This window comes from Neopsephotus bourkii, unplaced genomic scaffold (assembly GCF_033783945.1).
Source record: "Neopsephotus bourkii isolate Nb327-2 ecotype Australia unplaced genomic scaffold, CSIRO-AGI_Nbou_v1 NB_53, whole genome shotgun sequence".
Taxonomy (NCBI): domain Eukaryota; kingdom Metazoa; phylum Chordata; class Aves; order Psittaciformes; family Psittacidae; genus Neopsephotus; species Neopsephotus bourkii.
In genome coordinates, this window is record NW_026900570.1 from 13,392,679 (window position 1) to 13,405,261 (window position 12,583).

At 43.0% G+C, this 12,583-nt stretch overlaps 1 protein-coding gene across 1 annotated transcript; it reads right to left on the minus strand.

The window, feature by feature from the left end:
* Nucleotides 1-6,032: 6,032 nt before the first annotated feature.
* Nucleotides 6,033-9,017, minus strand: OTUD1 (OTU deubiquitinase 1). The gene has a single exon (XM_061351667.1). It carries the CDS (start codon nt 8,581-8,583, stop codon nt 7,243-7,245), a length of 1,341 nt encoding a protein of 446 aa, XP_061207651.1. The 5' UTR covers nt 8,584-9,017; the 3' UTR covers nt 6,033-7,242.
* Nucleotides 9,018-12,583: the final 3,566 nt, after the last annotated feature.

Sequence of the window (12,583 nt, forward strand, 5' to 3'; positions counted from 1 at the left end):
TGATAATTTGAAGGACTCCTAGGAGTAAATACAGCAGGAAATTTGTTGTGACAACGCCATGCAGGACAGAACAGTTAGAATTATTGCAATTCCGTGAGTCATTTTAGGCAATATTTTGTTTTGAAAGATTATGTACTTTTGGGTTTTTACGTTGATGTAATTTCAGTGTGACAATAAAATGTTTTGAAGAACACGTGTACTAGGGTATCCCAGCAGCCCCCTTTGCAATAATACATTTGGTGAAGCTTTCCACAATAATCATTTCTTATTAAAAGATTCTTTAATTTACCCAGCAGAGCCCATATTTGTCCTATTTGTCCATTTTGCAACATGTTTGTCTCTCGCCAGAGCTATATAAAACCCTCTACAAGGAGAGGAAACTGGCTACACAGATGCTATCAGCTCCATACACAAGTAACTGATTTTTTTTATTTGATAGAATTTCTGGCCATTTCAGATCTTACAGAGCCTCTTCAGAGCTACTGCTGTAAAATACTAGCTGAAAAATGGAAATCTACTAGGAATCACGTTCACACAAATGTTTTACATGAATTATTGTGAGTATATACAAAAGGACAGCTACCTAATTGAGAAAATATCCATAAATATTTACTTCCTGATAAGTAAGATAAGGCACATGCCAAAAAGAAAATGAAACGGAGAATAAGTTTTCAGATACCTGCTAAGGGTGTGCTGTTAGTAATACTGCTTCTCATCAAGGTCCCAGTGGGATTGCAGCTTTGTTGTACTAAATGCTCTACAGTATAAAAGTTGTTTAACCAAGGAAATTTCTTATTCACCATTTAGTTAGGGGTATAAATCTGAATTAAGGATCTTATTCTACACGTATTCAACCTACGAGTTCAGGAAGGACGCAGGCCACATAAACAAACATTCCTTAACTAAAGCCAAAGATCTCTTTCACTAGATAATAGACATGGTGGGAAATACATGACAAAAAAAGCAATTATTTCCTGGCTCCTAATAACAGAACATTATTTTATTTTTTAATCTACCAGTCTTAGTGGTCTCGTGTCTCCATTCTCAGTTTAGCAAAAATATAACGTGAGATGACATTTTTTATGAAGAAATAATAAACACAATTACATTAAAGCTTTTAGATCAGCGGCTACAATGCCAATCTATAAACTGACATAACCACCTTTTAGAGCAAAAGAAGTCCTTTCACAACTGCTTCATTTTGGGCAACACCTCTCCCTCCCTTATACATAAACAACAAAAGAGCTGTCAACTCCTAAACTCATTCAAATGTCGCATTTAATTAGGCTTTGGTTTACAGCATAACTAGTTTCAAAGGTTAAACTTGAACGGGCAAATAACTGCCAATCAACAAAAATGAAAATGGAAAGAAAAGATTGCAGGTATGATTTGCAGGAGTTGTATTATTGGTAATTAATGAGACAATACTTTTGTCATCACTTCTACTTTAAACTCCAATAGTCAGTCCTTGTGAGTAATCCACTAATCCAGTGGAGCTGAAATTTGGTAGGAAAGCAAACAACTCATATAAACATGCCAGCTAATTGCTTAATTGCTTATTCAAAGCTCAATCTTTAAGTCATATGTAAGACAGGCAATTTAGATATAAAATATACTGTATGATTTATTTACAAAAGGGGTACATTTTGACCACTGCCCTCTCTCAAAAAAGTATCAAAACAAGCTCAGTTAGAGTTTCAAGCATCATATGATTTCTGAAAGCAGCCATGTAAACATGAGTACAGCATCAGCGATGGGAAGAAGTATTACTCTTAGCCATATTAGGTTAAATTGACAGAACTTACAAGGTTCCAAATCCCACGCAGGGATCCAAAATCATGGATTTTCTTGCCCAGAAACATTGGTGAGTTGGAATAGCTGAAAAATGGAATTTTACACTTAGCAAAAAATAGTTTCATGCAGGAAAAATGCTGGATCCTTGTACCCATGAAAATAATATGGCCTACATAATGAAATTATGGATTAATTAAAAAAAAAAAAAGTTTGCCAAGCTTTCTTAGAGTCTTAAAAATTTGCTATCAAGTGCTTTATCTGATCTTTAAAATTATGTTGGTTCTTTATGACCATTTTGGTATTCAGTCATGCTGTTGCTCATTGATACTTAGGAACAAAAGGCAAGAAAAAACCCACACCTTTGTCTGTGAAATTCTTTCATTTTTGTCTGAGACAGTGCTGCATCCCTTCTTCCATATGCAGCCTCCCAGAAACTCGGCAGGATAGTAACTTCACAGCTGAACATCAATGAGCAATAACAGTGAACCTGATGCACACTGCCACCAGAACAGCAGCACAGACTCACTGCCTACCACAGCAAGTCCAGATCTCCCCTGCCTGGGATGTGGGTGAACACGAGACAAAAGGATAGAAGACAACCTGAGCTCCTTCACAACCATCTCCCAGCTTCATCTTTCCCTGCAGCTACCCTCCCCTCCTGCAATAGTCTTCACTGCAGATGCCATTCTTTATGCAACTTAACTGTGCTGTAGTGCTGAAGGTTCACACTCTTAACCATGCCTTGTAGTAAGGATACAACAGTTTTCTACAACTTCCAGTAAAAACAATAGGATATAAAATACACATTAAAAGCATAATGGTTTAAAAACGCACACTAAAAATGCAGGAAATGCCAAATTTAGGATCACACAGGAAAGATTAGTTCTATGTGTGTATGTGCATCGTGCTGCTACAATTGCACACTCACAGTTTCTCTAAAGAAACCTGATCTTACTCAGTAATTAGGAGAAATGTATGAGGATACAGAATAATAACCACTCATGCAACAGAAACCTGGAACTTGCCAGTGGTTTATTTCTATCAGTTTGAAGTCCAAATACCAGGCATGAGTTTTCTTGTATAAAAGAAGATTTGAAATACTAACACCAGAAAAAAAAAAAAAGACTGAAGTACAGTGTATTACTGCATTGCTATACCTTTCTATCCATTTATACTATAAACTTACTTTAAAAAAAGACAGACTGTAAATTAAAACTTAACAGGAAATAAGACCTTCAACATTTTTCAACTAAAATGCACATGTACATGTTACAAATCAGCCTGTACACTAGTGAAAAGTTCAAAGCTTAAATTCTTCTGCTTCTTTAAAAGAAGTCCTGGTGGCTACAGAATCGGCGTTTGCCAGACCAAACGGTTGCTCACCACCTTTCTGAATGCTGCATACTTTCATATGACCGTGTCCTTCAGTAAAAGGGACAATCTATACAACACCAAAGCTGAGGCTTTTTTCATTCGGCACCATTTTTCAACACATCCCAATAACACTTATCAATGCATATCAGCGAACTGCTAAATACATATGAAAGAGTATAAACAAAAAACAGTTAATGCCAGGTACCTGTCCCTGATGTGAGATATCTGTCATCAGGTATCTGCTTAGATTCAGAAGCTTTGTATGTGCACACTGACAAACCACTAAACCAAAATTGTAATTTTAACCTCAAAAATCCTATCAATTAATCCTGACATAATAAAAGCAAAATCAGAAGAAATATTTGGGTGCACACGGTTTTCTGCATGCATAGGGAGTACTGAAATATACCTTTATGTTTACAAATTACATCAATGTAACAGATTTATCTTGCGCACATGTAATGTACCAGACAGGTACAACAGGAAATATAAACCCAATAGCTGGCACTAAGCAACTTTTATGAATCCTAAATAAATCACTAAGCACGGAGTCACCCACTTAACTTTCTGAAAGAAAACCATTGACTGAGATGAAGAAAGACACACAAATCTCCCTTTTCCCACTTCCCACCTTATTTTGGGATGCATTCATTGTACGTACAAACCAATTCAGTTCTTGCAAACCTTACGTTGTCCAACAGAGTCTGTTCAAGACACACGAAAATTCTAACATATCCATTGCACGTTTAGTGACAGAATGCCATAGTCTTGGCAACCTAAGAAACTTCTGAAATGAAGCATCAACTAATTCACGATTGTATTATAAAACACAAGCAAAGATCCTCAGTTCAGAATTAAAGCATTTTCTACTTGACTTAAAGGACCATACAACCAAATATTGAAAACCTAGCTCTCCTTTTCACTTATTGTTAGTAATAAAGAGCCTATTGACCGAAGTCCCCAGACAGGTCTAAGGATGAGCTGTGTTATGCAAGTGATTAGCCAAGGTTAAAATAATCAGGTATTGAAATTATGAGCAAAATGACACTTGTCATCTCCTTGTTACTGGAATTGTTGAGGACACTCAAGGAAAACTTACACTTGGGCCAGCTGACAACGTTACAACCAGTTCTGTAAAGTTTTGTCCACATAAGGACCACTGCCTCTCTAGATGAACTATTCCACTGTCCAGAACTGACGCTATTGCTCCTCAGGCAAGACGCTGGCTTGCATCTAGACTCAAGTTTCTCAGCTAAACTTCAAACACCAGAGCTATAAAAAGAAGTTTTCACTTTCCATGTGCCTGGAACAACTGACATGCCATTTTTGTCATTTCCTGTCAGAACAGACACAGTATGTAATGTAAGCTGCAAAAACAAGTGCGCCGATAGATGCTTCAGCAGTGTATCCTCAATGTTTTCACAAGCTAGTTCAACAAGTAGCCTAGTTTCTTTAAATTCTTTAAAGTTATCCACATGTCCCTGTGACTTCATGCAGTAGCATCAAAATTGTTAATGAACCCCATGGGAACTTACCCACGGTTCTGCACTGCTCATTTTTAACATTACTGTTGATATTTTAGTGTAAAATATATCTCTCAGAGTGAACACTATACAGTATCAATCCTTCTTTGCTTTGCTTACTCTATGAGGGTTTCTAAGGTGTAGCAAAACACAATCAAAATTTGTAAACCCAAGTCATGTAGCCAAAAATCATAATTTTAAAAGACCTGAGGTTTAAACAAACTTTTTCAAAACAAAGTGTGGGATATCCACAACTGTGAATGAAATCGTCATCTCCAACCCAAAAGGTAAGCAAGTAGATACAAAGTTTTTAATCAATCAAGCACATCACTGATATTTAGTGACGCTGTATTAGTATTTTTGTGCTTATACCCACCTAAGTAACAGTTTTTCTCAACTATCTCTGTCCTTATGAACACCCATATCTGCATCTTCGCCTGGCTCTCACCTCAGAACTCAGCTTTTCAGAGATTCAGTAAAGTTAAGCAATAGTGGACTAGCAAGACAGGGTTTTACCACTTTTGACCTTTAAGGAAGAAACACGATTGTGTGTGAAGAAAGAATGGGGGAAAATACAATCTGTATTTACCAGTATTTTGGAAGTAACACAAGAAACTTAAGTCTACCCTTTGCATCACATAAAACAGCACCAAAATAAACACAATCCCGCGGCTCTGTAGCATGACTGTGCTCAATGAAGACTGCTGCATTTCAGGTATTTAGTTAATTTATAATCCTAATTTTAACCCAGTACCCTTCTGTCATTTAAGGGTGGCCTTGTAGCATTTTGAGATCAGGGGTAGGTTTGTAACTGCATGCATGCACACCAAGCAAGGTCTAACAACTTTCACTCCCCTTACAAGATGGAAATGCTCTATTCAACTCACGTGAGGAGGGCTGAGAGATACAAGTCGTGACAAGGGAAATCTAAAATTTGGAGCTGCAGAATGGCCATTCCCAATTACCGCAATCCAAGCCCAAGTGTACACAGCCCCACGGAGAGCTGGTCCATCACAACCACTGGTATGACCAGTGCAGGTACCACACTTGAGAACTCCCCTCCTAAGGCAAATTAATATACAAAAAATATTTCTTATGTGCAGAGATATGCCAAGATCTGTAATCTTACAGATATTCAATTGGTTTTAAATGCTTGCATTTCTTTCACATGTTCACAGACACCAAAATTATCAGTGGTTCACATTTGTGTAGTACCATGCCCTTCCTCCCACCTCTTAATTGAGGAAACTATGGCAGAGAAACTAAATAATGGGTCTTGGGAACACAACTGCAGTTCTTCACCACACTAGGAATAGAAAGGGTGGAAAGAAAGATCACAAGTAAAATTACATTCTTTATTCATTCCATTTTAGCTGTGAATATTCCTATTATACAAATACAGTATAAATTCCAAAATCACAATATATTACAAAATAAAAAAGTACAAACTGCATTACTTAATAAATATATCTAACAAGTTAATCAGAAAGTAGAAGACAGAGTTAAGATTGAAACATCCAAATGTTTGACCCAGCAAACCATACAAACCTCAATACTTTTTTTCCTCCTTTTAAACCATAATGTAGAACAAACACCATTCCTGATTTATTAGAAAATAACGCCAAGTGAATAAAATGTTGTGATCAGATAATGAGTTGTTGGTGCAATACCAGTGCCAGAAAACAAGCAGGGCTTATACAAAAGACATCATAACCCCAGAAACAAGAACACAAACACCGAGGTGCAGCCAAGGCAATTACTGCCGAAGTGGGAGACTATTATCTAGTCACAACATTCTATTGCAAGTTAATGTTCTGTTATTACAGATAACTAATATAAATGGAGCAGAGGGTAAGCCAACCAGGCAACAAGAGGCCAGTTTACTCAAAACAATAATTAAATACAGAAGAGTCAATTGCTCCCTGTACTGTTCATGTGTAGCTGCATTCTAACTGGCTCAAAGGGCCTGTTCTGTGCTCCAGGCAGAGAAAGCAACTGTTCTGAAAAGCAATCTGTTCACACTTTGGTGCACTTTTACAAAAAACATTGTTTTAGTTTTGCAAGAAAATACCCACGATGCTTTCATCATTAGGAAGGGTTAGTCTGACATCAGCTTCATTTGGTAAAAATATAAGGTTTATGGGTAAAAAACACAGCAAAAAATAGCTGTTACATCATAAGCCTTATTTACAAAAACAGTTTACAAACGTTTTTGGCTGTACAGCTGAAAGCCAGATACTAATGTCATGTGTAGAAGATGGAGGTAACAGTTTAAAAATATTGTGCAAAAAAATACATTCTGATAGAAAATAGACAGTGGGGAGACACAAACATATGCGGAAAATCTGCTTGCAAATAATCCGAGGCTGTGTTTTTTACAACAGAATATTACAACACGTTTGCATTTACTCCCCCCACAATCTACAGTTCTTCTCAGTCTGGGGTGCTCTTGCTGCTTCATTAAGGATTAAGGCATCACCATCACAGCTAGCACACTTTCCATCTGTCTCAGTCCCTGCAGCAAAGCTCCCAGCCTGCCATCCAGGGGGTCTCAAGAGCAGGCATTCTGCTCAATGTACATCTTGGACAAGGACACCGCCATGGACTTGGCCAGCTCCTCATCCCGCCTGCGCTGTACCTGAGTCTGTCTGCACCAGGCCTCGTACTCTGGGTTGGGGCACATGCGGTCCAGCACAGCATCATAGTGCCCATTGCTAAGCCAGCTCAGCCAGATACTGGGCCGTGTCGGGTCCTCGGGCCCCAGGTAGTGAACCATGGTGGAAACAGTGGGGCTCTCGGGCCGGCCGCCTGTGGTGAGGTGGATGTTCACGTTCAGCATCTGCCCCATGGCCAACAGCTCCGGGTAGCCGGCCCAGGCCCCGTCCTGAGCGGCGGCGATGAGAAACTCTCCCACGTCGCCCTCGATGATAGGGGTGAAGTGGTCCAGGTGGTCGGCGATGTAGTGCACGGTCTGCTCGCGGAGCTCGCTGTGCAGCCGCTGGTCCCCGTACACCGCCTTGCAGACGGCGCGGTACAGGCAGTTCCCGTCGGGGATGATGTGGAAACGGAACCGGCCCTTCTGTCGCAGGTATCTGTCTTGCTTCTCCACCTCGGCCAGGTACAGAGCCAGCTTCTCGCTGCGCTCCGGCCTGCCCCCCGGCACCCTGCGCACAGCGGGATCCGCTCGGTCCTCTTCCTCCTCCTCCCCGGCCGTGGGGCCGGCGGCAGGATGCGCGGGGCTGCGGCTCCGCTCCGCAGGGACACAACCAGGTGTCAGCCCGGGCTGGGCGCCGGCGGCCACCGCCTGCAGCGCCTGACAGTGCTCGCTGAAGCGCAGGCTGCGGTTGCTGGGCTCCTCGGCGGGCGGCGGCAGCGCGGCGGCCTCACCGTCCCCCCCGGCCTGCCGCATGCTCTCCAAGATGCCCTCCAGCCAAGCCCGGCTGCGTGGCGAGGCCGGGACCAACTCGCCGGGGGACTCGACTCGCTGCACGATGCGTATGGGCACGATGCGCTCCAGCGGCCGCCGGCGGCTGACAGTGACCTGCGCGCAGGTGCTGTACTGCGGGCCGCCCGCCGGCCGGCTGCCCGGGCCCGCCGCAGGGCCGCTCGGCATCACCTCCAGGCAGGAGGAGAATGCGGGCATGGCGGCGGCGGTGGCACTACTGCTGCTGCTGCTGCTGCTGCTGCTTCCCCCACCGGGAACGAAGCCGTCCTTAGCGGAGCTCTCGGCGGCCGGATTCGGACCCGCGGCGGCTGCGCTTGGTGCCTCCGCGGAGGGGGATCCCGGCGATAAGGAGACCTTGAAGACACCGGTGCTCGGCGAGGCCGCGGCGGCTGCGGTGGCTGTTGCGCCCGCCGGGTAATGGGTGATCACCGAGCTGTAGAGCTGCATCCTCTGCTCCCCGCGGGCGGCGCTTTATAGGCGGCGCCGTCGGGGCCGGGGCGGGGATCGGCGGCGGGGGCTGCGCTGGGGCTGCCGGAGAGGATGAGCTGCCCGGGTAAAAATAAACAAGGGCATCACCCCCACCAATCCCCCCGCCACCGCCCCGCCCCTGCGCGCCCAGCTGCCGGCTGCGCCCCGCGGACACGGCAATTCCAACTGCGCCACCACCTCCGCCACTGCCGACCGCCCGAGACCGGCCCGACCCCCTCCGCACCGCCCGGGCGCTTCTGGAAGCTGCTGGAGGCCGGGCCGGGGGCGGGGCCGCGCCGTGTTTACCTCAGGGACAAGGCACGTTGGAATGTGCGCGGGGTGGGGCTGAGTGATGTGGCGTCATCGAGTCCGGTCCCCTGCCGGAAGGGGACGCGGTAGAGGCGGGGCGATTCTTCTGTCAGTGGCGCCGGGCGTGAGGGTTCAGGGCCTCCGTGGGGTCTGGACCTCAGTGGGGGTCCCTCCGCTGTCGGGGAGGGGCGAGCGGTGTGTAGTAGACTTGGCGGTGCTCAGCGTGGTCTGGGTTGGGCTCTTGGTGCGGGGCCGGCTTCTCCTCTCTGCTTCAGCCCCGGTGTCGGGGAAGTGGTGCTCAGCGGCTCTGGCGGCGCGGGTCGGCCGGTGAGGATGGGTGCTTCTGTCTGAGAAGTGTTCCGGGGGAAAATGCCTGCAGTCTCCTGTGGGGATTCGGTATGTCACTGCTGCTGTGCCGGGCTGGGCACTGGCTCTGACATCGCTTGGTAACGGGAGTGTTGGGGAGACTTCCAAGAGGGAACACTGCGCCGGGTGTGCTCGGGGGCCGACCTGAGAAATGCCACAGGAGGCAGTGAAAGCAACTTCTCATGAAACAGTTTGTCAGCCAAGCAGCTTGATATTTAGACTTGACCATCAAGTATAAGTTGTTGGAGATGTTCTACCTATGTTTATGATGCTGTGTTGTATCCATGTTACTGCTGAATTATGCTTCTGCCAACATATAATCAGTGTCATGATTCATAATTTGCAGTTAGGGTTAAGAATAATACTCATCGGTTTTCTGACACAAGTTGCTATTTGTCCACCTGCAGCCCTACTTCAGAAAATAGTAGTGCATGCATACAGAGAGTATGATGTAAACTGTCACATAATAACAGGAGACACCAAATTTAAAATACAGGTCTCATAAAGATCATTGATAATTGGTTTGTTAATACCTGTAGTGTCTTCAAATTAAGCTATGCCTTTTAACCTTAGCTGTGATATAAAGTAATATCAAACCCTTTGTCCATGAACGATGATGTCATCTGTACACACTGGATTTGATGATGTTCTGGCAAGCATGACGTTTCTTGCTGACCAAGGAACACCAGTTTATACTATGATCAGATGCTAACACAGACATTTATTACTACCAAAATAGAAATACAGTGTATTGATATATGTAATTTCAAAGTGATAGTTAAAAATAATTAAGTAAATTCTGGATTTCATTCCAGAGTCTCAAATATCTTTGGAAATGCTTTAGTAATCCAAACAGATTGCAGAATTAAAAAAAAAAAAAAAGGATATTCTGAAAATAAAATATTTTCCTTATTCCATTTATTTTAATTAAAAACATGTAACTAAGATCACTTGCAAGAGGCTGCAGAGTCAAGAGTGATTGTTTCTTTGGAGCCTTGGTAGTCCTTTGGATCCATGTCCAGGGATGTATTTCCCATCTTCAATTTCTGCAGCTCATTCGAGGGCTACCAGGAACACAATATGGAATTCCATTCTTTTTACATAGAAAACATGTTCTGATCCCTTCTGCTAACTTGCATGTTGAAGGAAAAATGCTGAAATCCTTCATGCTAAAAACTGTGGATATTTTTGGGAACAGTCTTCACATCCACCTGTTTTATTCTGGATAAAACACAGCAGCTAATTCCACGCATTACTGGGAACCTCTTGATAAAAAATTACAAGGTCACTCTATGTCCAAAATCATTGCCTTCAGAGTTGAAATGCAAGAGGTGCATCAGACATGAATCAAAGCCCAGAAGTCCTGACTTACCTGATACAGCCAGAAAGCTGATATTTTCAGAACAAATGGTGATGGGCATTAGGCAGGAGCATTTCTGGCAGCCTGTTACAGGGGGATAAGAGGTTACAACTGCTCTGAAATTACAGAGTGACTCTTGCATTTCAGAATGTTCAGAACTTTGTTATAAATATAGCTTGCAAGCTCAGAGAGTATTTCTGGACTAATCACTGCATGGAGAGGAATATATATTGATCAGATTGGTAAATTGAAAACTCCCCTCCTTAAAACGAAGGCTTGGAGCAAAAGAAAGATTCTTGTCTAGTTTTGCTTCTTAGTCAAAACCTGGTAAGGTATTCCCAAGTTAAAATGTGGTGTAGTGTATTGATATGTAATTTAATGTAAAATCACTGGAAGTTACCCCCTCCTAGAGAGTTCTCAATGTGCCAGTAGCTGTTCATTGTGAGTTTGTTCATTGATATAATAAAGATGTACAGTACTCCATGCCCACCAGCCTTTTTGCCTTCATTTCCTAGTTATAAAAGGTATCTCTGTGGTTTTGTTTAGTGAATTGCTCTGTCTGCTAGTAAATGTCAGAGCTGAGTACAGGGTGATGGGTTTAAAGTCTTAAATAGTCTAATAACAGAGAGTGGGGGGAGAGGCAACTCTCTAGCGCTCTTTCTGTTAGAGATGGAGACAGCAGAATAAGTGTGCTTCTGTCTTAAATGAGTGCTGTGTTTTGAATATTCAGTACCACAGTTTTCTTTCTTCAAGGATGTTACAGAAACTCCCACTAATGACTGTTATGCCTCTCGAAAACCACAGGTTGTTTGGAACAGTGGTACAATAACGACTGGGCAGCTGTTTAGTTCTGATGGATGGTTACAATGAGGTACGATGCTTGTGGTGCTTTGTTTGAAGAAAGAAACAGTTTTTTTATGTATACCCAAATTACCATCATGTTAGTATTCTGATGCTCTGCTATAGCATAGTCTGGAGAAAAAACTTGTTTATCCCTGAGCAAAAAGCCAAGGATACATACAATACATGCTATATGAACAAGCAGATCTTAGTAATGGTAGCTGATAGATTGTTCATTGGTTCTCTTTTCATTTATAAACAGATGTTTTTCCAGTTAAAATGCACATGGTAAGCTTGCTAATAAGGTTAAAATGATCCAAATCTGTTACTAGGTAACTGACAGACACAACAAACATTTCTATCACTGTCTTAATAGTATACGACTTTGGGCATGCTTATTACCTCCCTTGTGAAGTAAATGGAAAGAGAAGCTCACAGTGGTGTGGTTTACCTGTGTTGTTATTAAATACTGACGATGTAGTGCAACCAGTATTTTCCATAACTGAGCACCCAGAGTTAGTCACATGTACTTGGCCTGGGGGGCATGCAGTCTCTCTGGGTGATCAATGACAAAAATCCCATCGAACTGCTGCAATACAAGCATCTCATGGTTGGTTTTCAACTTTCATATTAGGAGGTACCAGAAATCAGCACTTACCTGAAAGGTAATTTTCTTACATCTGGTTTTAACAATCACATCCTAAACTGTGGTCTGCTCCAGAGAGGAATGATCAATACAGTTCTGGTGTAAAAGAAATTGATAGGCAGAATTTGAATGTCTTCAATGAAAGAGTATCTAAAAAGTCAGGGGGCATGTGGATGTGCCTTAGTGCCTTTTGCTACCAGAAGATGGGGTTTTGCTGCTTCTGTGAGCTGCATAGAAAGCTGCAGCTAATTCCATGGGGGAAAACAAAAAAAAAAACCCCAAACAAACAAAAACCAAACAAACAAAAAACCCAACTTTAGTGTGGCCTGTATCAAACATGAAGCACAGATGGACTGCTTGCAGAATATTCCTGCATGTGCCACTTCTGTCACTGTGGCCTGCATGTTGTGGCCTCACAGGCACTAGAGGGGTATGGAAAGTGAGAACACAGTAAGGAG

Bases quoted from the DNA above. Each gene is read 5' to 3' on its own strand.
- OTUD1 (XM_061351667.1), bottom strand. From the start codon at position 8,583: ATGCAGCTCTACAGCTCGGTGATCACCCATTACCCGGCGGGCGCAACA.